The following is a 26095-nucleotide window of genomic DNA, read 5'->3' as shown; positions in this document are numbered from 1 at the left end:
AAGTTAGGAGCATCAGGCCCCAGATCTTAAATCTTAAGCAAAACAACAGATACCGAATTTGCCTACAATTTGCCTATCTAAAACCTCACCTGTACATGGAATTTTATGTCACTAATACACATATACCTCGAACTCCACTGTTTTAAGAGGAACAAGCCGTCCAGAATTTGTGACGAATGCCTTTTCTGACAGAGCAGCAACAGTACCCGTGCTTTCCATGAGAAACCTTAAAAAGGCACAGCACAGTCATGACATTTATAGCCGCGGGTAATGGCTGATTGGAACTTATCGTTACCGTGACCATGAATGTACACCAAATCAGGGAGCTGGCTTACAAACATTAACAAAAGCTATTTTTGTTCACTTCGCTGTGAGAGGCCACGGCTATTGTGCAGCTGTGAGCCCAATTATCAGGGTTGTTAACTACAGACCCTGAGAACTTACATTGGCAGTATTTTGCTCACCAGAGTATTGCACAACCAGGTGTTCTCTCTTAAAAGCTTGTGAGAAAAAGGTGGCACTGGACACAAGCTGATGGCGGCAGTGACAGCTTCTCACAGACTCCCACCACCCCACCTCTGCAGCGTGCAGAGTGACCTAGTCCAAGAAGGGATGATAATTAACCTCCCTCGTTTCTTCAAACCTTGGCTTCAGTGCTGGATCCCAAATGCTGACAATGCATCCACTGAACCTCGCCTGCTTCTTATCTGGAAGATGAAACAGCTGCATACAACACACGTTTGCAATCACCGCACTTCAAAAGCGGCAATTAAAAGGTACAGCAATACGTAGGAAATTACTTTTTTTTTTTTTGAAGCCATCCCACCTTGCTTTTGGGAGTTATCCTGGCCAGGACACAGCATGCTCTCCTTGGCAGCACAAGAACACACTGCCATCTGCCTGCTCCTCACGAAGGCTGCAGGGCATGCCAAAGCACGCAGGAAACGCAGGCAGCGCAGGACTTCAGTCTCAGAGGGAAGTAAGAAAGGAGCAGGGGACAAGACTGCAAGTGCGGGACAGAGGGCACGGATAGCAAGTAGGCTCGCACACTGGCTTAACCACAGATTTTTGCGAACAGCACTGAGCCAGGATCAAAGCAGCAATGCCATTTCAAACACTACTATTTACTGCTCAGGTCATACCACAGGAAGACAGGGAATACGTAAGGAAACATATGCAACTGAAGTAATTGTGAAACAGTAAGATTTCACAAATAAAACAATCAGCATTTATTGTTGTATTACAAAACACTTCATATTTTGGCAATATTTTACAGTTTATCCTTTTCCTTCTTAGGGCCTGTTGAAAAGGTATGGGGGAGAAGAAAAGAGGAGAATGTTGAAATCAAGATTAAATTTCAATGTCTTGCTTAAAAAAAATTCTCCCAAACCGCCCCAGTCCCTCCCACCAAAATAAAAATCTAGTTTCACTCAATTCCACTATCCAAAGAGGCCATGGGTGAAGCGGCAGGCAAAACTCTGGCAAATTCACTATCAAACGCATCAAGAAGACAAACAAAACATTCACAGTGGTCTTCAGTATGGTCTGTTGCGTTGATCATTTCTGAAATCATTTCTGAAAAGGAAATAAGATGTTATAAGGAATGCCTTAAGCAAATAACAAATAGTCCCTTCAGCCAAACAATCTCTAAGCCAACTTCTGCGTATTCTTCTATGTTTACATAGCCTTATCCAAAAATGCTCACAAAACACACTCAACAGGCAAACTAACTTATTTTCTCCAGAAGCTCCTATCTGCAGTTAAGTGTTTTGATAGCACAGTTATGTATGCACACATAAACAACACTTTTCCCACAGTCCCTATCAATTCCACAGTCCGTATGCTACGCAACGAAGCGAGGGCAGAGGGCTTACCTTCCTCCCATTTTACCACCATAGCCGCCTCCTCGATCGCCGCCTCTGCCACCACGACCTCGATATCCTCTTTCTCCTCCATAGCCACCTCTCCCACGAAAATCTGGAGGAAAATGCGTAACGACACATCAGCCAGGTTTTTCAAAAAGCTGCAGATGTCATTAACACTTCTAACACTTCAGAAGAGATGCAGTTGTTTTCACACACCTCCTGATGGACGTGAATCTTCTGGTCTGGGTTCACCACACTGGTTGCAGGAATTCCTGCGAGCGAAGTTCATATTACCGCAGGCCCTAGAAAAGACAAGTATTCCCCAGACTTAGCTGCTAAGAAACTCAGACAGCATACATGAAACAACACTGCCCAATTAAAATGACACTTACGGGTTAGGACAAACCCAATCACCATTTTTGGGTTCCCCACTTCTACCCTGGAAGCCCCCACCTCTTCCATAGCCACCTCGTGAACCTGCAGACAAAATTATAATCAGAATAAAGGAGGGGAAGTGTCTATGACCCACACATGAGAAACATTTATTAAGGACTGTCACTGCCTTCAGAACCCAAGTGACAGACTTTTCAGGTGGAAGAAAGAGTAAGTTTTTAATGCAAATATATCCCCACTAGGCAAGCCCCTGAAACCATATTAGGAACTCTGAAAGAAGCAGGTTGTACCAATGACAAGAAATTGTACCACCACAGAATTCAGCATCTATCAGCTGACTTACTGCTAGCTACAAGATAGCTAGAGGACTTGGGCAAATGACAACAGAAGTTTCAGCCACTACCAAATCTCAACAGCATTCAATGTCCTGAAGTTAATGTATCTGCATAGCTTAAATACACATGTTTGCATGGGCAGGTTTATAACTTAGGCAGATGGGGAAAAATAAGAAGCAAGGATAGCATATGGCGGCCAGAAAAGTCTGCTCCACCACATATTTTTTATAAATTCTTTTTCTGCAGTAAAAGGAAATTTGATCCACTTGAATTGCCAATGGGTAAATATAAAACCACTACGTGCATTGATAAAACTTCATAAAGATTTAACAATGTATAATATCCCATATGGCCAGACCTAGTCACAGAACAAAAATTTAGGGGAAAAAAAAAAATCTGTCTGGATTAGTGCCAAGATGCATCTGACAAAAACACAGGGACAACACAGTTCTTGCTTTCTGCATCAAAAAGATTAAGAACTTTTATACCAATTGAAGTTCTTGAAGAATCATTTTTTACCAGCCTACAAAACCGCCCAATTTCAGAACTAAAATTTGTTGACAGCCACCACACAAAGCATGCTTCCTGCAAAATGGCAATTAATATCCAGTGGACTACTGACAAGACTGTATTACGCAGAGAATCAGGGAGATTGACACCTGTCTAATTAAAGGAGTCAGACATCCAACTGCTGCTCTAAGTCAGTAGGAGCTAAATAATTTACCCTGCTTAATACCATCTGGAAACACCAGAGTATCTCAAGGCTTTGCTGTAATAAGCAAATACTCATTGGGAATTCACACTTATATGTGTGGAACCTGTACAGCCTCAACACCGTTGTTATATTATCTCTTTAAAAGCAACGCTGAGACACGATCTGGAGACTTTCCAGTTCAGAAGATCATAAATTCTGTGCTGTGTAAAAGATTACAGATTTCAGTTTTCTTAACTTGGTTCAATCCTATTACTCCCTTTCATGGCAGAATCCCAAAGGCCTGTATACTTTGATGAATCACTGCTTCAAGTCAATTTCTCTTTCATAAACCATTAATAGCTAAAAAGCATTTAATTATGCAAAAAAAGGATTCTACAGATTTTAGTCCCACCTCGACGTCCACCACCTCCACCTCCTCTCATGAACTCAGGCCGTCTAGTTGCAAAAGAAACTTTGATAACATTGCCATTGAATTCTTTTCCTGTGGTAAGACAGAAAGTGAGAGAAAGATCAATACAGCTCCCAACAACACAGCAGCAAGTTCAGAAGAACAGAAGTGATTTGCAAATACAGACTGAATACGAAGCTTTAAGATGCAGGGAGCCTGGAGTACATCTCTTACTTTTAAACACACCGGTCCAAATGTGAGATGGCAAACACCGAGGTACTCGCTAGGTCCTCCACAAACCCATAGATATTTCTTGTGATTTAAATGTGACCTTAAGTTGCAATTTAACTAGACGCATAAGAACATTTAAAAAAATTTTTGGCCACGTTCATGGATAAATAGTTCAGATGTTTGTTCTTGCCCCAAGTCCAGGCAACAAGGCTTTTGTACAATGCAACAGCCAGCAAAAAAAGATTAAATACTCCCAAGTAAGTGAAAAACATGAACTTTTTAAATATGAAGTCTCACTTCTTCATATATACAAGGTTTATCACAGAACACACTGGACTGGATGTGTGCCTAATAGAGTCATATTTGTTTTACCCTCCTAAACAAAAGTCAATTTGCATTTTATTAGCAAAGTATAAACCATCAAATAGCATGCCATGTCAGATTTTTTAGGCACTGGCATTTCACAACAAGTACAGAGTATGTCCTTTTGTTTCTGCCCCATGTTATTTAAATTCTGTGAACACAGGTCATAGGAGCAGGCATTCCTCCCCCCAAGTTTACTACTACAAAAGAGTATCACTGTATTTCCTGATGAAGTCTGAAAAGTTTTACATCAAGGTATTTCTGGGATCTGCTCTCTTCCTCCACTGAACCCGGAATTTAAAAAAACCTCGTTCTTCACTGTGCATATACAAAGCACTTGGCACAAGATTGCCATAACCATTGCCAAACTCTAAAAATGCTACCACAACACTAATATCAATACTAACACTGTAGGAAATCCCTCCAGCTGCTAACACAGATTACAGCTCTATTGGTCTGAACAAGTTACACTCTCCTGAGTGACACGAACACCGTCTCTCATTCTCTGTGCGTGGATGACTGAGGTACAGCAGCAAACCCTAGCAGTTTCATTACACATTTTTGGTTTTAATCACTAGCTGCTGTTCCACTGAATGAGAGAAAAGCCAGCACACACAAAATACCAATGAAATAGAGGTCTTTGTTAAAAAAAAGAAACCAAACAATAAAAAAAAACCAAAAAAAAAAAGGACAAACAAGAAGTAGCATGTGGTCCCCAATGAGGTTACTGATTTGCTTCTTCCACTGCTTGTTAGATTCATAAATAACAAAAGGAACAGGTACTCTCACCCACCATCAAACCAGTCAATTGCTGCTTTAGCAGAAGGAGGGTCATCAAAAGATACCGTTGCTTCTCCCTTTGGTTTGCCAGTATCCTTATCTGTATAAAGATTTATCATAGGTTTGCCAGTCTTTTTGTTGGTCTGAAAAGAAAGGTTGTACACTTGGCATAAGAGAAATACTGGTAAAAGCTAGTTCATAGCAATAAACTGTAACAGCTAAGTATCATTAGAAAGAAGAGTCTCTTGGAGCTAGCCTGCAGAAACAGATGCTTTTGACTGACAGACACTGACTGGCTGTTCTCCATGAAGTAATGACAGGCCCAGTTTTTACAAAAATTGAGGTCAAGTGCAGGAAGTCCTAATTTAGAATTGCAGAAACAGAAGAAACAGCCACAGAACACAGAAGCGTACTTGCTGCAGTATGAGGGTAGTACAACAGACAGCGTCAGTGTTATGGGTTATGAAGACTAAAGAAGAGATACGAAGCAATCTAAATGACGCTAGAAAAAAAGTTGCTAGTGCTGCCAGCTTACAAATGAGCTGTCATCTGGGAACCCAGATAAAAATATTATCTACAACTGCTGGGGAGTCAGAGCGAGCATTTGCCTTGAACGGTATCAGTACATTTCCAATACACTAGCTCCACAAGTTCTCTTCCTTCTTACCACTGATTTCTCATTTCACATACCTTTATAATACCAATTTGTTTGAAATAGTCTGCCACTTGATCTGTTGAAACATCCTCTCCAAGTCCTTGCACGAAGATAGTGTTGTTATCAGAGTTGTCAGACTCTGAATCTATGAAAAAATAAGCTACATTTACCATGCGTTTTTGTGGTAGCAACAGAAGCAACATTTTAAGCTCAGGTCTATACTGCCCAGTAGCAGATCCTTAAATCCCAAAGGCATCTTGTGTGAAATAAAAGATGAGCAGAAGCATAATTTTGAAGTTAACACCATCTACTTCAAAAATGCATGCACAGCACCTTCACATGCTGCAGTACAGCAGAGACTGCACACATTCAACAGCTGACCAGCTGTCTGCCACACACTCACCTCACCCATGCAGTTAGGACATCCAAACCCTAATATCCAAGTAGTATATATTCTAAATAACACAAGTTTAGCAGAAGTGTTATAGCAGTGAAAGCAGCTGCTTGGCTCAAGCAGATTCCAAGTTCACCATCAAATTCTTACTTGCTGTATGAAAAGACATCCAAAAATTCACATGCAATTTAATAAAATACATTTCTTTCAAGGAAGACAAGCTTTAGCTACATTTCTTTTGAGCCACGGGAACTGCAGCAACATCCATCTTTCTAGACGTACATTTAAAAAGCAATGACTTAAGAGAGCTGTAATCCACTCCCACCCACTGCTTGTTTTCTTACCAGCATCTGATCTTGGTCCATAATCCCTTTGACCTATGAAACAGGTTTTTTTTAAAAAAAAAAAAAGAAAAAGACTATTTTTAGCAAAACATTTTCAAGTGACTTTTTTAGAGACAAGAAAATATTTACAGTATGTATGCAATGCATCTAAGATCTAAAACATTAACCAGAGATTTAGAGAGTATTTAGATTAAAACGTTCAACAGAAGGTGTCTGTAGGACGTTAACGTGTTCTTTAACTTGCAGCATGTGGCAGTTGCCACACTGATGCTATGCTGGTGTTATCTTGCCAATGCTGGTTTGTCAGATCACCAAGCAGTTTACCACTTTATTTTTTTTTAACCTCTAATACCTTTCTAAGAAGCATTTGTAACAAAAATTTTTAAAAGAAAAGAAAAAAATAATCCGGTGAACGTCACTGTCTCCACAAATTCTTTCATGCAATTTGACAAAGTAGAAATCCAGTTTACTGCTAAAAGTTTGGCTATTAAAACTCATGAACACACCAGCCTCACCAAAACGCTTTAATGCTTCTACTAGATAGTAACAAGATATTGGTGGCTTTTAGATTTATAAAGAATTTCCACTGAAACATTTTCGGATACTCGGCACTTACCACCGTAATTTTTGAAGCCACCACGGTCACCACCACTGCAGAGGAAAAATTGAAGAAATGATTTCTTCCTTAAGTCTCTATGAGCTGAGCCCAAGGCTCAATCTACAGTTAACTGATCACAAGTTGAGAGTTACTCTCTAGCAGCTAAAGCACCATCTCTATGTTCTCCTCACTACTCATTCACGTTCAAAGATTAAATTACATGAAAGTGAATAACCTCACAGGGTGCTGCACTGGAGAAGAGACGCCCTAAAGAGTATTTTAAACTAACCCACACGCATGTCGTTGTTTCAATACTTTCTCCCATCCCATAAGCCAAAATGACTGCTATTAAAAACTGGGTTTTAAAACAGAAACATTATTATCATGAAGGTTAACGGGCTTTTAATTGTAGATGTAATTGCTACTTTGGAATAATTAGTACTTTAGTACTTTCCTAGAAGTAAGAAGAGCTGAAGTTAATTAACCTCCATTGTTATGCATTTATATACGGGCGACAAATTAGCAGTATCAGCCACTCTCTGAGGAAGGGTCTGTGGGGACCTACTGTACTATTAGCACTTGGCACAACAGAGAAGGTGTGTGTATGTGAGCTTCAAAAGCAGAGGCCGTCAAGTTTTATTTCATTCATTCTGAAACCTGTGGCACAAAATGTAGACCAAGTTAAGAGATTAAACATTATCAATTTTCAAAGGTTAGAAGGGGATTTTAAACAGGACGTTACGCCTGCAATTATGTGCATGAAAATAAACCCTCACTCTTTTCAATGGAAATGGTTCGTACTAGCAGGATTTTTCACAACAGCATTTTTAATTGCATCCATGTTATGAACACAATATAATCAATATTCAAAACCTTCAGGAAAAATACAACCACTGCATTTTTTAGAAAGTCAATAACCAAGAGTCAGAAAGACTATCTCATACTGCCATGTACAACTGCCTGCTCATCCTCCTTTGCACGAGACACAGCCACCACCTCAAAATTAGGCAGGTTCACCTAATCCTGATAGTTTTCACTCTCAGGAGCTAAGACAAAGCCAGTGGAAGTTCAACCCCTGATGCAGACAGCTGTCTCCAGGCTCTGGAACTACTGTGCCAGGACGAGCAGCTTCTTCACCAATGCCCTTCACAACTGGAAGTCAGTCCAGATTTTAATTCAATCTATCTGCCAGCACATTGGAGTCCGAAGATGGGACACAAGCATTCCAGCAAAAGGCAATGAAATAAAATTAGGGAGTAACTTCTTTGGCATTCTGTGTATCTGTTTTCTGTTACAGCAAATGCAAAGTCGTGAATGGGAGGTACTGCTTAACATTTCTCAGATAAAATCTGTCCAAAGTGAAGGACAAGAGAAGAACAAGGTTTCAACAGGTATTATCAAAACTGGCTCAATAGAGACATTTTGTGAGAGTACATATAAGGAGTATTAGATGTTTGTCATGACAGACTATCACTTTTACTGGGACTTTTCTTAAAATAAATGTTTGCTGCAGATTTTAAATTGCTTCTCCACAGAAAAAAATCTGAATGCTAAACTGCAGCATCATTTACTCATAAGTAATTCATTCTGCTCATTAAAGAGTAAAATGAATGAATTTTATATGCAGTATCAGAACTGGTCTTTATTCAAGGCTGGCTATTTTCAAGGACTGATGACAAAAACACAATGGTGATCATAAAATTTAAGTATCTTTCTGCCACCTCCAATTCACTTCAGGTAAAAAAAACAAAACAGAAAACACTTCATTATGAGACAACAATTTTCAGTAGGATGCCTGCTCTTCCAGGATTTTAGCTCAGAAATAACAAGAGTGAATACATCAACCATGAAAATGTTACCAAAGTTTTCCAACCCTAGATTATGGTCCCAGTTCATCAGGACAGCATTATCCACAACAAGTACGTTTTCTGATTTGAAAGTATACAGCAACAGAGACAGAAATTCAAAAAACCCAACAACCTAAAAATATACAGAAAATACGTTTATGATTAACACAGCCAGGATTTTACAGGACGCAAAAATTTTGCTAAGATGCTGGGGTAAAATGTGTCTACCATGATTCCAAGAAGCAATAAAGTTGGATATATAAAATGTAAGGGAAGTCATAGTCAAATGCCTAATTTCTAACTTTGTGATACGGTAATTCTGCACCCTGCACTAACAAGTGCAATTCACAATTTTTCATTAGTTTTTTAATTAATGGGTGTAGAAATACATTTTTGCCCAAATATGCTTCAGCGTGTTATCTTCTGCTTAGTCTCACACGACTAAGCCAACCAAAACCTGCATCAATTCATTGACATATACTTTTGATAATAAATTGATGTCTTCCTTCATTTTTAAGTCCCATTTCCTATGTGACTGATAAAGCAGCAGCGTGTTACCTTCTTGAGATTGCTGGGCAAAGCTACCCAAGACCCCCAGGAGGCATGTGGAAACACTGCAGTAAGTGAAGTCAAACACAGAAACTGGCTGCAAGCAGCTGATGCCAGTCTGAGATTTACCCCTCATTGAGACCTGAACTCTACATGTCTATCTCAGCAACTGAATTAGTTCCCACACTATTATCATAGAATTCGTGGAAAATATAATGGCAGTGCTTCACAGTCTATTGCTTTACCAGTCTTGCACGCAGACCAAATAGATGGGTATCCAAATGGACTTTGGGGTTTTAACATCCTATGTTAGAATTGTGAACCGGTAGCTAAAATTCAGCAATGCCACCAAAGATAATAAAATAAAAGAGACTGAACTGCAAGCAGCCAGAATGTGTACGTGGCATCATTCATAGTGACAAAAATGTACTGCTATGAAAGAAACGTCATGAGATGTTCTTTTCTCCCTATGCTCAGTCATACATTTAAACATCACCTACTTGCGTGTAAATGGAATTCATCTGAACATTGCTTACTTCAGTTGGGAGTAACTCCTTAAATTAAAGGCACAGTTACATGGAGAACCGAACATTACAGAAATAAGAAATATACTCTAAAATGTGATCAGATATTGGCAGAGGTAGCACTAAGAACTCAGGAACGAAAATCCAGCCTCCAACATGCATCTATGTCTTGCCAAGGATGTGGGAGTTACACATAAGAACGTATTTTTACAAACAAGAAAGGAATGCTTAGTGTACCAATAAAGTCACCGACAGATGGGGTTTTTTTTTTGCTGCCTATTTATTGCCTCTGTTCATGTTTTTCCAGAGTCTATATAAGGCTAAGCTCAAGCATATACATTACATGTCAAAATATTAATTCTGAACACAAACTGCACCGTTGTAAAAAACATTTGCACTAAGTAGTTTCTTTATATCACAATAAGCTAATTCCCACTCATAATAGCTAATACAATAAACAAGGTGCATAGGTAACTTCTGTTTACAGGAAATCAACATCAAATCTGCACAAGCGGAAAACAACAACAACCTATGCTGAGCAAAGTTAGGATTTCTGTGACAAATCCTAACGCAATGGCAAATCCTTTTCTAAACTGCATCTACATAGTTCCACCAACAAAGACTGCGTGAGCAGATTCAAAGGCAAGGCTGCTCCCATTTATTCCCCAGACTCTAAAGGAAGGGCAGTGTCACAGGTATGGCCTGAATGGCTTTTCCAAGATGAAAGAAAACAAACCAGCTTTGTGTTGCCACCGTACTTCCCACTTACGTGCTTAACCAAAATAACTTGTTCCCACAATCACAACAAGCAATTAATTCCTTACCTTTCGGATGAGGACTCTAACAAAAAGGTGACTTATTCTACAATGAAACTTGGAAGAATAACCTATAATAAAGCTGCATTCTCAAGACCTGGTGCACCTGCTTTCTAACCGAAAGAGCTCAAAGACGAGACTCTTCTACTATGGGTTTAAAAAAAAGAAGATATTTTGCTTCTTAGCCAAACTACAAATCAGTGAGATCATCAATTTTTCAAGCTTCAAAATGAAAGGGTAGAAAAATTCTACTGAAATCCCCAAAGACGTAATTCATTAAAAAAAAATCTGCAAGAATAATTTTGAAACCCAAAGCTACTAAGATTAAAAAGTGAACATCTGATGCATAAGAAAGTGATTGTTCTCTATCATAATAATATCTGCTAGGGAATCTGAACAGTAATTTTTCAAAAGATATTTTCTTCTCAGTGCTGCATGACTTTGCCCAGGGACAAAAGAAAAACGAGGGCTGAAAGCATTTATTACAGTACATATTCAAGTCATTCCACTTTTCAGAATAACAATTCATACCTTAACATTACCAACTATGTTTGGTAACATTACCGACTTTTGTAAAGGTTATTCGAAGAAATGAAAGCTCTCCAAAATTTAAAAATGCCGATTTGATTTTGCCCCAGGTATTCCACTGGCAGACTGCTCCGAGGGGCCCTGCATGCAGGATAAGGTTCTGCAGGCCAATGCCACCCGCAAGAATCTTGGCGAGAGTGGCTGTTGCAGCCAAAGTCACTGTATCACAAATACAGGACAGCAGCAAGTCAGTGATGGTGCTGATGAACAGGATGCGTTAACAGCCCAGCACTACGTATATACTGGGAAATACATCTCTAAGAACACTGGAGACTGGGTAAAGCTCTCGCTGATGAACAACAAGCTGCAACAAGCCCTCCCTGCATTTAAATGCCAGTCAAGACAAAATTTTTTATTACTAGCTAACACAGGAGAGATTCATTTGCTATGATCTCAAGCTAGCTATTAATTTTTCTGTAATGTCAAGGAAGAATATTTTTTTTCATATTGATGGAACTCATTTACACGTTATTTTCTAACCACCATAAAAATCAAAAATACTCCTGTTATTACAGCAGTACAAGTATCTGTGTAGACAAGATTTTTAGGTAAGATTATTTCCTGATGGCTATGGAATTTCCACAATTTAATGTTAAGCATTAAAATGTGATCGAAGTAAAAAAACTGAAAGTGGTAACTAGTTACTGGAGATAAGACTTGACACTCCTACCAAAGCTGCTTTTAGGGGAAAAAAAGCCAAACAAAAAAAACACCACCAAAACACAAAACCACCCAAAGAAACAAACAAAAAACTATCCTGAAATCCCACATTTTCACAGGACTAAACATGATTTCTTACCTTATTAGAAGTTATTTTCCCCTTGATTATACAGTTTGTTACTTTAAATTAACCTTTTACACTTTTCTAATAAGCATGACTGGTAAAATACAGGTGAGAAGCAGAATCCTCCATCATAATTATGCAGAAAGACTGAATAAACATATATGACACTGTAGTTTCAGAAAAATTTCACTGCAAACGGCATTAAAGATTGCATGGCTTAACAGAAGCAGCCAGACTACCTAATAAGTCTTCCCACTTTGCTGCATTTTCCCCCACTTCTCCATTCACTTCCACTTTCTTCCTTCTTTTGGCTTTCAAGTCTACTGAAGTACTACTATCTACATGGATATGTGAACAAAATTTTTCTTACATTTTGGAAAAATATGGGAAGAGGCTTTATTTTCACAGACATCAGTTTGTCTTACTTTATCTTGCAAAGATAGAAATTTGTTTCAAAGTGATAAAATCTACCGAAAATGTGTTTTTTGAAGCTCACATTCATTCCTCTTATTGGAGAGGGCTCAGCTATAGACAGTTTCTTAAAAACTCAAATTTTATCATACAAATATAGAAAACCCTCATTCATGTAGAAAAGCTGATTTTAAAAAATGGTTCCATTTTAACTGAAAATGAACTTAGAAATTACTTTGCTAGTTAAGTTTATATTACATAAAACCCCAGCAAGTTATAACATAAAATAACCATTAATACGCTTTTGTAATTGTGCTACCACACCTAATTAGGAGAGATAAGGTCCACCTACATCATCAAAACGGCAGGCCATGAAGTACAATTTAGGACCACCTTAGGAGCAGGCAAATTTTAAATATGGTTCAAAAATAAATACTTTTTAAAAAGTCACCAAGTCTTAACGCACTGGTGGATTATTTCATTTAAATTAGATCAGTTCAAACAAATAGCACTGTATAATTAGAGTTCTTCATCTGGAGCTCTAGCAATAACACAGAATTGTGCAGCCTGTTAAAGGATAAGTGGTGGGGACAAGCAACACTTCAAAGCTCACTGGAAGCTTCAACGTTCTTATTTTGCATCAATGAGCACTCTACACCCCCAACCAGTTCACAGACGTACATAAAGATAATCCAATCATGATAGTTTATGAAGAAATAATAATGTCATCTGGCCTAATTCAATAGCATTTAAAGCAAAGGTCCCCATCTCTCAGCCCTATGCATGAAATCATCTGCAAGCACAAAATTAAACATGTGCATAAATTTTCTTGACAGGAACAGGGCCTAAGGCAATGGCAGAAGGGGCAACAGTATTGTTAGTATTTAAAAATCTACCTAAAATAAACGTGTTTAGGCTGACAGCTAAACCAATAACAAAAACTGTATTTTAATGGAAGATTAAAGTTTCAAAATACGGTAAAGAACAAGTAATGTTCTTTACTAAATTACTCCTAAATTATTTAGAAAGCAGAAAGATGATTAGCCAACCTTAGTCTAATGATTTATCACTGTAAAGTCAAAATAATTCCCTGTAAATTGTTAGCTGCCTTGGCTATGAATTTTATAAAACTTTCTCAATCCCTGGCTCTTGGTTTTCTTGTCATCGAAAACATATTTTTACAGGTTTTAAAATATCTCATTTCAAGGGATGGACTCAGTCAGTTTTTGTATTGCAATTCATGTAAATAAAATGCAGCTATTTGTCCTAACAATCAAATGCTTGGTCTCAATCTGTCTGAACCTAGAAGCTTTTCCTAGGCAAAATGCATGTCTGTGCAGCACAGAAAGGTTTAATTTTAGAAATCTTCCATTTTTGGAAATCTAAATCTGAACCACATTAGGAACAGACATGTAGTAAACGAAACTTAAAAACAGCTAAATAATAAGAAACAAAGGTAAGGAACTGCAGGCACTGGAATGAGATCACTTACCCATATCCAGACATATGACCTCTTCCATCCATGTCATATCCCCCTCTACCTCCTCCCTGTGACCCGCCATATCCTCTATTATCTTCTCCATACCTACTCTTTTCACGACGATCATCTGGAGGAACGAGTAAAACAAAACAAAACATGAGGAAACTGTCGTGTAAACTGCAGTGCAGTGAAAATTCCCAACCTACAATTATTTTTCGCCTCAAGTCTACCATTTAAATCTGGAAAGCATCAACTCCTAAATCTCTCTTATATTATTGACGCCACAAGTAGTGGAGCAAGGTTTGATTTTGTTCCAGTTATCTCCCTTGGCTTCCAGGGCCACAAGGTATGTCAGAACGTAAACACTCTGTACTTTAATTACACTCCATTTTCCAATCATTAAACACATATTGTCTAAAATACACTCTTCATTCTACTCCCATGTAGCCTTCCCAGTTTGTAAAAGACATCACTGAAGACAGAACAAGGATAAAAAGCATGGGTTGTGCTGCTTGTGTGACATTACTGGAAAAAAAAAAAAAGGGTTGATTTTAAACTTCCTTATTTCCTTCTATCTCAAAATTCACCTACACAGCATAAAGCTGGAATGTGAAGTGCAAAAGCTCTTCATGAATGATCAAGACATGTCACTCTCATGCAGGAAGAAGGTTCAAAATAGCTTAGGAAGAAAATTCCATCTAGAATTTGCAGAACTTGGGGCATGGACTTTGCAAGGCTGCCTCTAACAAATGCAAATGCAACAATTTTGGGGCCCCAACAGTTTTTCATCTCTGCATGATGTTTCAAAAGTCATAACAAATAAAACATTCCAACATTCCCCAAGAACATCACATGGAAAAAGAGCTTTAACTATTCATCAAATCAACTGTCTGTGGAAGGAAATCCAACTATTTCACAGTGTCTCTGCTCAATGTTATTAGCCAATATTGAATTTAACCTGTGAATTTTACCTTGGCTGTTGTGGCTATAGCTTCCCTTCTGAGACTGGTAGGACTGCTGAGAATGGCCATATGAGCTTTGGTGCTGGTTATAGCCTGACTTTTGGTCATATGAGCTCTGGTGGCCATAGCCCGACTGTTGGTCGTATGAGCCCTGGTGGCCATAGCCCGACTGCTGGTCATATGAGCTTGACTGCTGGTCATAAGAGTCTTGGTTTTGTCCATAGCTTGACTGCTGGTCATAAGAGCTTTGGTGCTGACCATAGTTTGACTTTTGTTCATAAGAGCCTCTTCCACTTAAAATAAACAGAATTTGTATTAATAGCTAAACGTTCACAGAATAGAGAGCAAAATAATGGCTGAAAATTCATGACATTGATAAAATTTCCTAGTCACAGTCACCTCACAGTCATTACTGGTATATGGATATGAAAATACTCTATGTTTCATCTTTGTTGAAATATATCTTGCTTCCAATAAAAGCAAGGCAGAAAACTGTATGTTATCATGGCTTTCAAGACATCCTCAGTTTCCACTGTACATGTAACTTAAGAGCATCACTCCCCTTACATATCCCAGTACAACGCTTGCTTTCTACCCTCTCCCCGATAGCATGACAACAGCTGATGGATAGCCCATGACCTGCTAAGCGCCAGATCTTTCCCTACAGAACTGCAGGGAAGACACCTGCTGCTCGTGTTTTATTGTGCAGCTCATACTGCTGCCTATGAAAAAAAGAATCCCCAAATTTTGCTTTCACCGAATTGCAATCTATCTTTTTCTGGGCATTCTACCATTTGGCCAGGAACTTTTCTAACTCTTGTGATATCCTCTAATATACTTGCAGTTCTTCCCACTACAGTGCCATCTACATATACTATCCCACCAACTTTCATCAGAAACATTGACTAATATCACATCTAGGATACTCCAACACAATGTGGCTATACCTACTAAGAGGGAGTTGTAACTACCCTCTGACTAACAACTTCATAGCAACCACAAGGATATCTTACCCACATCTTATTTCCCTAGGCTACTTCAGCATCCAACATAGAAACTAAAGTATTTTGAAACTCTAGATATATGAGAGAATTGTTCCACTTGGGTTACCCTTTCACAGCAAAGCATTATATAGATTTATGAGAGAGAAACTGCATCCAGGAAACACTGTCTCTTACTCATACCTTTGTTTTCCCACGGGTACTTAGTTGCGGCTCAATTGTATTATTTTTTTCAGTAATTGAAGTTAATCACTGACCTCTGCCACTCTTCCCTCTCTTCCTCCTCACTGCTTACACCCTTTTTCAAAAGATGAGGCACTACATTTGCCACTCTCCAGTCTCTGGCAATCTTACCTGCTAGCCAAAATGTCTCAGAAAAACAAACAAACAAAAAAAACCTAAGACCCGACAGAAAGTTTCTACCAGCTTTTCAAAGCACTCTAAGAAGTCGTCCTTTGGATGCAACCAATCTCAAAATAGCCCATCTGTGTAAATACTGTCTAATCTGATCACTCCCAGTTCTAGCCTAGATCTTAGCTTTAACATAAGTAATCCCAGTGGCAAAGAAACTGCGAAGATTTTTGTTCACCACTTCAAAAAAAAGTCAGCTCCACTTTAGCCTTTGCACCATCACCAATGAAGGAAGCACCGTTGACAGCATCCGCTATTTGCTGGTTTTCCTTCCTTCCCTCCTTAGGATGCGAGAGCTACAATTTTGTGATCATCCTCTTCAAAGTTGCTATCATTTAATTCCTCAGTTTCTCCTTATTTGTTACAACCATACATTGAAAAGTTTCCCTCCAATGCCTTTTTTATTATTTTCTTGATAAAAAAACAACTTGTTGGAGAATATACACTATACTGCATTTTTTTTCCCCACTGGATGTCTACAGAGTTAAAAGCTACATTATTGCCTAGTCTTGTACCTTTGTACAGCTCTAATAAATGCTCGAAAAACAAAGCAAAACAAAATCACATTCCTGCCTGCCTTAGAAATGCAAAAAAGACACTCTGAAGGACAGCACCTACTGCTGACAGATAAGGACCTTGCTTGTTTATATTATGTTTTGTAATAGTAACTACAAAACTAGAAACCAAGTACAGGTTTACTGAAGTCCAGATTGTCTTACCAGCTTGCAAAAAAATATAAAAAAAATATTTGGACCTTGGACACAAGAAGTTTAGTGCATGACTGTATATTTTAAAGAGGTCACATGATTCTCAATAAAGATCTACTGCAAGCAATAACCTTGGGGTGCATGCATGAAACTTGTAAACTAGATAATGAAGTGGCCTTGTGAGCTGTTACGGGAAGTTGGGTTCTATTTTCCAACATACTTTAAAAGTTGCATCATTAATCCTCCTGAAACTGATTTGAGTACAATATTACTTAACAAGTAAAATACACTTGTAATAGCACGAAGTACCGAGTGCGGTATGAAATGCACATTTAAGTTATTGATAAGGATATAAAACCATGATGTTTTGAGAATTCTACTTAGTTGGAAAAAGAAAAGGTATTTCTTAAATGATATTTCTGAATTCCTTCCTTTTGTTTCACCACAAAAAGGCATTCTAAGGCAGATACGAAGTCTGCAAACCTAAGAAAAGCTAAGAATTTCCTTGATAACAGCCTATTTGAAGTTAATAAAGAGCACTGTGAGCTTATACAAAATAATGTGTCTGGAGAGGTACTCGATCTGTCTTTTTCTTAATCAAAATAGTCTCTACCAAGTCCATTCTTCATTGTAGTCACTATCCAAAGACTTTCTAAAGTGTACCTCCCCGTACAGCTTGACTTCAGAACAACTGCACCCATCCTTCTTACACAAAATATTCTTCCCTTACCTCCTGTTCTTTCAAGCATTAAAAGTGTCCTAAGAATGTGGACTTTCAGATGTTTATCCTTTTTTTTTAGCAATGATAGCAGGAAATCTGTTACAGCTCTAGTTAAGAATGTACAACTACTAGACAGTACTTTAAATAGATGCTGTTAATCTCAGCTTCCTTACCCTCTAGACGACCCTTTCTGCTGCCCCTGACTGCCGTAAGACTGCTGGTTGTACGAGCTCTGATTCTGATTTTCATAACTGGATTCATCATCATATCCCTGGGAATCTTGTCCATAACCTGGAAATTGAGGAAGATATTTTTTAGTAAATATTCACCTTTTAATTACTGCCAATGAATGTAACAAGCTAGCCAAACCTGTTTGATTTTGTCCATAGTTCCCATGATAGCTTCCATAGTTCTGTCCATAGGAGGAATTGTCTCCACTTTGCCCATAACCAGAATATCCCTGTAATTTAAAGAATGTACTCAAATAAGTGTAACTTCCACAGAAGGTAATTACAGTTCTCCTTCACTAGACACGACTGCAAACACCAAGCACAGCTGAGAATGGGCTTCTTCCCGGCCCAGATATGGTCACCCAGGAACAAGTACTTTTACTCAAGGAACATCTGCTTTGAAAGAGAATGTTGTTTTCAACTTACCTGTGTTTGTCCGTAATTTTGACTGCTCTGATTGCCATAGGACGAATAGCTGTAACAGAAAAATGCATTTAGTAAACGCTTACAGTGCCCTCCACATGGGTTGGAAACTAAAGGTATTTTTTGTGTTATTTTCTTTTCATTCCAAAATAGGTCTTTAATCCCTAGGCATATTTGGGATAAACAGGCATATTGGAACCGCATCAATAAACTAATGGTTACTACAGCTGACTGTCAGAAACCAGAAGAGCTTATTTTAATTTCTGCTCTTTTTCAAGTGTAAACTTAACGTACATGGGCTTACTGTAATTTGGCAGATTCTTCACAATCACAGAAAACTTTATCATATATAAGCAAAGCTTTTTAGTTTATTCAGGACATCCTTACAAAACTAATTTATTTTCATCAATTACAGTCAATTTGGTATTTGTTGGACTATTCAACAATAACATCATGATCAAAAAACCACACTAACTTTAGATTATACTTACTCCTTATCCTGCCACTTTAAAACTTCGTGAACTGATAGAGGAACCATGTGCTGAAACTCATATTATACTCACATATAAATTTAAACTCAGGCAGTGCTACATGCATCTTGTGCTTTCATTAGCACAATCAATATTAGCCACAGTTTTCACGCTTCCATAAGAACACTTTTGTTTCACTGAGTAAAACAGCCCCCCCAAAACCTGCAGCTATTTTATGAACTGGCTTTTAAATGTCACAAATGCGAACAGTTAGTTAACAAAAAAGTTCCCTCCAATGGGAAAATAAAATGGAAAAATAAAATTTTACATCTATATGGCCCATCATCTTCACACGTGTATAGCCTATGACTAAAACCTTAGTGAACAGCTTAAGGCAGTCATATAGAAAAATTCTCGATATTCATAACATTTTAGAAGTTCTTGCTATTAAAAGATGTCATTCCAATTTAAACCTTCTTATTGTCTTCCCTTCAGGAATGTAAATTTTCTTCCTGTTTTTGCAAACATCTTAATAAAGGCCCAGGGCAGCAAGCTTTCTGCACCTGTAACTCCAAAGCCACATCAACACTGTAACATGCACAAAGATTCAAACATCATGCTGGGAATATGAAATGGCCTTTTATTTTGCAGATTTAATTGCTAACAGCAAAAAACCCCACACATACCTCTGCTGGCCCCCAGACTGACTGTAACTTCCAGAATCTAGAAAAATAAATAAGTCATATTGAGAAATTCCAATTAACATTTTATTCCTCAACTTACTATCAGAGGAAGAAATCTGGGGAGAGGGAGAAAGGGTCAAGTACACTGGATAACGTAGCTACTTCCCCTGCAGAATGAGACAGGTTCCTCTTTATTAACAGAACAGAAAATGCTAAGACCAGGAGAAGAGGAGCACAGAAGCACAGGGTGTGGGGAACACGATACAGGTGTTGAACTTTCCTTTTGAAGGATGTGAATTCCATTTTCAAGGCATCTCTTCAAGTATTCCGGACTCTAAAGGCTATGATCATTCAACAGAATGCAGCAGCTTAATTACTCAAGCGAAGCTAAGCACATGAGTCCTACTGAACCCCTTTTTAAGATGCCCTAAGAAAGTTCTTTCTAGCAAAGGGCACAGACACAGGCAGAATTTGGAGATGTAAAATCAGGGGTGGAGGAACCATGACATTTCCTTTCTTCACCCATATTGCAAAAGGAGAAACATTACCACTAGCTCAAACCACGCAGGAATTAATTCATTTACACACAACACAAGTCATCTAGGCAGGTATTATAAATATTATTTCCAATTAAAGTAAACAAAATGTTGTGACGGAAATTGATTCTTGAAACATATTAGAAGAATGTGAATTTCAAAATATGACCTCAAGTTAAAAAAAATATAAATAAATTCATTGAAATGGTTTGACTTGTATTTAGAGTATCTAATTTGTAAAAGCTATCAATGTTACGAAAAACTCTACTACCTGCTAGCTGGAATTCAGTTCTCAAATAAAGTGCTTTGTCTTTACTGATTTAGCTCATCACATTATTTTATCTTGTTAATTGCATGATGATGGATTTCCTTATCTTCTGCAAAACTGCAAATTTTTATGTGCTAAAAGCTCTTACTCTACAGGGGAAAACACACAGTCTTACCAATTTAGTTTCCCAATTCAGCTGCATGTAACAGATGCAGATGCACAAAACACACATGCATTGCCCCATCAACCCTTCAGAATTCAGATGGTCCTGAGCAGCCTTCACCTCCTCAGAGACATGCACATGAGCTTAGAGACAAACACAGAGACACCCAAGCTACTACTCTACACCCTACCAACTTCTTACCCGCATGGACTCTCTCGATCTCACTTTCTATGCAGGAGCCTCAATTCCTCTTGACATTTTTGCTTGAAATTCCCACCTTCTTGTCAAAACCCAAACATCATCCTCCTTTCTCTGCCAGTCTCACCAGTGCTGTCACTCTGGATAACAGACCTGCAATTTTCCTGTTCCTTTCAAATCTCTTCAAGAATTTGTACAAATATTGTGGTGCCGCGGTCTAATAAAAACTATCAAGAGCTTCTCTGTTTTCATCCCTAATTTCAGCCTTTCCCCCACTCACTCTCTCCAACCCCTACACCTATAACTGACTAAGAAGCTGAAACCAGAGGCTGCGTTCCAATGCCGTAAGCGTCATAAACGATTATAACCATTTTCCAATCAAAACACACATCAAATTGCTCAAAGTCTGTTCATTATACTTTTCTCATCTGGTTGTAAATCCAACCCTGCCAGTACTTACACATATACTTAAACACATGCATATATACTTCCAAGATGAGGATTATCACCTAAGCTATTCAGACATGAAGCAGCGTTTTTAATGGTAAAGTACCTCCTCAAGGCAATAAAAAAGCATCAAATTTCACATTCTATAATAGTAACATTTACAAAAAGCTGAGATGAAATAGTTCATTTCACACATCCTATGAAGCAGTTTCACTCCGATGTGAAACATTCTCCTCCTTTTGCTCTGCTACACAATTATTTCCTTGCCTTTTCGTAACAAGCATTTAAAAAAAGTGCAACTCAAACATGTTTGTTTTTAATGAGAAGGTCAATTTTTTACATTATTTCAATTTTAATGATCATGAAGATTACTATTAAATAGGCAATGGCATTTTAAAATTATGATTTCACTCTAAAATTTCTATGCCATTAGTGCTGCTAATTAAAACAAAGAATATTAATGGTTGTACCAGAAAGAATTCTTGAGTAAAGATGTAATTAGCTATAAAATAAAGGACTACACTTAATTCTCCTTAGCCTCTCCCTCATAAACTTCTGCCAAACCACTAAATTTTGGGAAGAGTTTGAAAGCAACCAGATAAGGAGCCTGTAAAAAATGAATACGTAGAATCTGAGGAATTTCCTTTATTTATACACTTTTCTACATCCTTTGTTGGGCTGCTTAGTCTACAGGCTTCTGATCAATTTATTTTGGTGAGCTCAATAGGGACAAGAGTCTAAATACTTTCGGAAACGACAAATAGTTTATTCTGGAAATTCCTGGATATGCAGAATTTTTTTCTGAATGTTTAAAAAGCTCATGGAAAAGTTTCCTGTGAATGAAGTGGGGCATAGCAGGCTAGACACCTTGCGCTGCTCAGGAAGTATATTCCTCTTAGGATAGAAACATCTGCTGTGAACATTTGAAAACTGAGGTTCTCATACAAAGTAATTCATGTAAAAAAGCAGCATTGCTTCTATAGTCTTCTCAACTGAAAAAAATTCTCATGTTTGAGCATCACCACAGAGTAAGAACAGAGGAGACACTCTCAGATGCTTGACTGGTAAGTACCTGAGATCTGGGAAGAAAGTGTTTTCAGTTTACTGCACAACTTTACTCATTTAGTAAAAGTCTTCATGGTTTGAACTCATTATACAGTAGCTTCCGACATGTTTTCTTCTCATGACAACTGTCTGTTCTTGCACTAAAGGATTCCTTTAACATATCGTGCTTTGTTTTGTTTTTATTCTCTATTATTCATATATGTAACATGAGACACTAAAATGGCTCAACTCTAACAAAACATGGTTCACTCCACAAAGCACTTACAGCCCTGGCATTCCTTCTCCCATTCTGGGATACACTACCTATCCATGGCGTCACAGGGCCATCACTGCTGGTGGGACAGAAACATTTCTGCCTCAAATGGGATGAAGAAACAGCCACACAACGTGCTCCAGCCACACAACGTGCTCACAGAAGCCCCAGGAGAAGCTGGGCTGCGTCACGTCATCTGGGGCAGCAGACATACTGTCTCCACATTCAACTAAAGGCCTCCACTGGGAAAAGAATTACAGCCAGAGCATTTTTAAGCCCACACTAGGGGGGCTGTGAAGTTACCCGCTTCGCTATGCTGGCACCCTCGGGGCGGGGGGCGTTGCTGATAGAGCAGAAACAGAGCAAATACAGCAGATACTGGGACACAAAGGTGGGTACCGTGCTGGGGGGTGAGGAGGGCATGTCCCATGGGTGGGGGGGTGCACTACCAAAGGGAAGAGGTGTTCCCATTCCATGGGGGGTGTTGACCCAAAGGAAGACCAGACAAACCATGCTGTGGGTAGTGGCACGACTGAAAGGCAGGTCCACATCTCACACTGGGGGGACGGGACATAACCCAAAGTGGGGGCCCACCGGGGGAAAGGACCATGACCTAAAAGGGTAGTGGTGAGGGGGAGGCTTAGACGACCCAACAGAGGGCGCACATACACCAAAAGGGGGTCCACATCTCACACTGGGGCGGGTACACAGCGACACGACACAACCCAAAGGGGTAGCCCACAGGGAGTAAGGGCCATGACCTAGAAGGGGTGTCAGGCGGCCTTACATTGCACAGCAGCAGGGGGGTGTGGGTGTGTACACGACCCAAAAGAGGGGGGGCCTACACCAAAAGGGGGTTCACATCTCACAGCGGTGGGGGGGGGGATGAGGGTGGTGGTGACACAACCCAAAGGGGTCCCACAGAGGAAAGGGCCATGACTCAAAAGGGGGTGGCCTACACCAAAAGGGGGTCCACATCTCACAGGGGGGAGGCAAAGGGGGGGTGGCACAACCCAAAGCAGGGCAGGGCCAGACCCAAAAAGAGGTGCCCACATCCCACGCAGCACCCGAGGGGGTGGCCCCGATGGGATCCTGCCCCCATGCCCCGCACTCCATTGTAAAATGGGGGGGGGCATTTGGCCGGACTGCCCACGCCCCCCTGGATAAAGGGGCGGGGCTCCCCGGGAGGGGGGGCGGCCTCAACGGAAAGGGGGCGTGGTCAGAGGGGGCGTGGCTCCCCTCCCCCTCTCCGTCGGCCGGGAGCGGGCGCTAAACGGGGGTGTGAGGAGGGGAAAGGGCCGCGTCTCCCCCTCTCCACCCCCCCCCCCCAACATGGCCGCGGCCTTTTCCACCTGCGCCACATGGCGCTCTCCCACCCTCCCGCGCCCACCACACCCGTACGGGAAACAAGAGCCACCGCCGCCACCGCCCCCTTCAGCCCGCCGGGCTTGGAAGCACCTACCCGAAGCCATGGCGGCGGCAGCCGTTAACCGGGGCTGAGGGAAACGGGGGGGTAGCGGGGGGGAAAGAGAGCGCGAACGTGAGGGAGACCAAGCGCCGCGCCGGCCGCGCGCACACTGAAGAACCCGCAGCTCGCGCGGACTGCGGGGCCGGGCAGCCAATCAGAGCGGGCGGCGCCTACCACGTGGCGGGGGGGGGGGGGAAGTAGGGCCGTACCAAGTCACGGCGGGATGGGGGGGTGTGTGGGAAGGGGTGTGGGGGGAATGGGTGCTCGGCGCTGTACGGGTGTCGTTGGGTTGGATGAGGCTGTGCAGGGAGGCCAGGAATCGTTTAAAAGATTAAATTAGTTTAATTAATAAGCACGCAGGGCACGGTCGGGGTGCTGAGAGGGAACTGGGGGGGCTGCTGGTGCGGAACGCCCGGCTTTCCACACCAGCAGCGCCCCCAGTTCCCTCTCAGCACCCTGCTTGTGCATCGCCAGAGGGTGTTTAAAGCTCTCCAAAAGAGAATTTATCACCCCAAACTTCACAGCAGCCAAGGGGGAAAGTCCTCGTCATGCTATGAGCAGGTGGTGCCAGGAAAAGAAGCGAGACGCTAAGATAAAGAAAACATCCCAAATCTGGGTCCAAAAGAGATAAAAAAAAAAAACCAAGGTGCGCCCGGGTGTCTGACACTTAAAAAGCCAAATGTTGGCTCAGAGAATGGCTTTCTAAGAAAAGGGATGGTGATCTTGGGAGCCACTTCTACGAAACAAGAGACATTGCTGCAGAAAGGAAGGTTAATGAGGATGGAACTGAAGCAACGGCAAAAGCAACTTTGATTATTTCACCTGATTGGTTTTTTAGCAGTCGTATTTTGTGTTTCAGATCAAGCTACCTTCTTGCGAGAGCTAGAGAGGGAAAGTTAACAGTTGCACACTTTCTGTCTAGTCACACTCTCCGTGTCCATCAGCAGAGGAAACAGCAAGTGCTGTAAAACCTTGGGCGCTGCAAGGTTTTACCCTTGGTTTTGGTTTTTTGGTTTGTTTTTTGTTTTTTTTTTAAAGGCAGTGAAGAGCGTTCTCTGATTTCAGCTGAATGTATTGAGCAGATTTGCAAACAAGTTGTGCTGTTTCTTTCCCCGCCTCGGGCGGGAGGCAAATCCCCACTGCCACAACCTAAAATAAGTTTCTGCAGAACAAGCAGTGACTAGAATGATTAATTTAAAAAAGGGGTTGAGCTCCCTGCCCGTCTTTCGGTTTCTCCTTGAAAACCTTCATCTCCTCCAGCTGCAACATCTTCTCCCATGCTGTGAGCCTCCCCGTGCCTGTGACAACCTGGGACCTCTCACAAAGACTGCCTTCGCCATCGGGATTAGGGCAGATCCCAAACAATGCTCCGTAGCCAGGGGCAGGGCAGGGGAAGTGGAGGGATCATAGAGCCTCTCAGTGCCTTTACATTCCTCAAGAGATCGAAGGATTCTCTCAAACGGCATTAATTGAGACAGAGACAAGCTGAAGTGTCTGCCTGTTGACAGATCTGTGCTCTGCTCTCCCGTTGCTCCCAATCAAAACCTTTGAAGCTGGAGTGGGGAAAAGATGTCGGACTCACAACCCTCTGCTCATCTCCCTTGGCTGAAAGAGATCCCAGCTGCCTCAAACGCTTTCTCTGCTTTGCAAAATCCGAGAGGGTGTGGGAAGGTGTGTGTCTTCTGATCCTTCCTGTATAGACGAGACCTCACGAGTCTCTCGTTAGACCTGAGCCAGCAGCCTGCGACTGGGGTCTTGACTGGGAGAGGAGCTGGTGGCAGGGGAGCATTTCTGCCACGTAACTGCTCATGGCAAGCGTGTGTGGGTCCAAGCACCAGGAACTGTGCAATGGGAGCCACATCCTCCGCTCACTGCTGGGGCCCTCCCACCACCCTTGGAGCAGAGCCTCTATTTCTCCCTGCTTCTCACTTTTTTCCTGCTCATCTCTCTCCTCAGGCAGGGGCTTCTCAGGGTGAGGGGTTCCCGTGCCGGAGCACCCCTCCATCTGCCGCTTCCCTTCAGGCCGTGGA

At 40.7% G+C, this 26095-nt stretch overlaps 1 protein-coding gene across 2 annotated transcripts; it reads right to left on the bottom strand.

Moving 5' to 3' along the window:
• Window positions 1–1205: 1205 nt before the first annotated feature.
• On the bottom strand, window positions 1206–24229 carry TAF15 (TATA-box binding protein associated factor 15). Of its 2 annotated transcripts, XM_074593848.1 has the most exons (16): window positions 24060–24229; window positions 19671–19707; window positions 18518–18566; window positions 18231–18321; window positions 18035–18152; window positions 15031–15314; window positions 14072–14186; window positions 7080–7114; window positions 6464–6496; window positions 5761–5870; window positions 5084–5213; window positions 3700–3789; window positions 2258–2342; window positions 2082–2167; window positions 1875–1977; window positions 1206–1575 (listed from the first exon to the last, which is right to left on the bottom strand). In XM_074593848.1, the coding sequence occupies exons 1-16, from the start codon at window positions 24067–24069 to the stop codon at window positions 1536–1538; spliced, it is 1416 nt and encodes a 471-aa protein (XP_074449949.1). In that variant the 5' UTR covers window positions 24070–24229; the 3' UTR covers window positions 1206–1535. The 2 variants fall into 2 exon arrangements, with proteins under 2 accessions (XP_074449949.1, XP_074449950.1); XM_074593849.1 differs by lacking the exon at window positions 7080–7114 and having other exon boundaries at window positions 24060–24206.
• Between the last annotated feature and the right edge of the window lie 1866 nt (window positions 24230–26095).

The sequence above is a fragment of the Larus michahellis genome, chromosome 7 (assembly GCF_964199755.1).
Source record: "Larus michahellis chromosome 7, bLarMic1.1, whole genome shotgun sequence".
Lineage (NCBI taxonomy): Eukaryota > Metazoa > Chordata > Aves > Charadriiformes > Laridae > Larus > Larus michahellis.
Note: the sequence above shows the minus strand (reverse complement) of the source record. Positions and strands in the feature narration are given on the sequence as shown.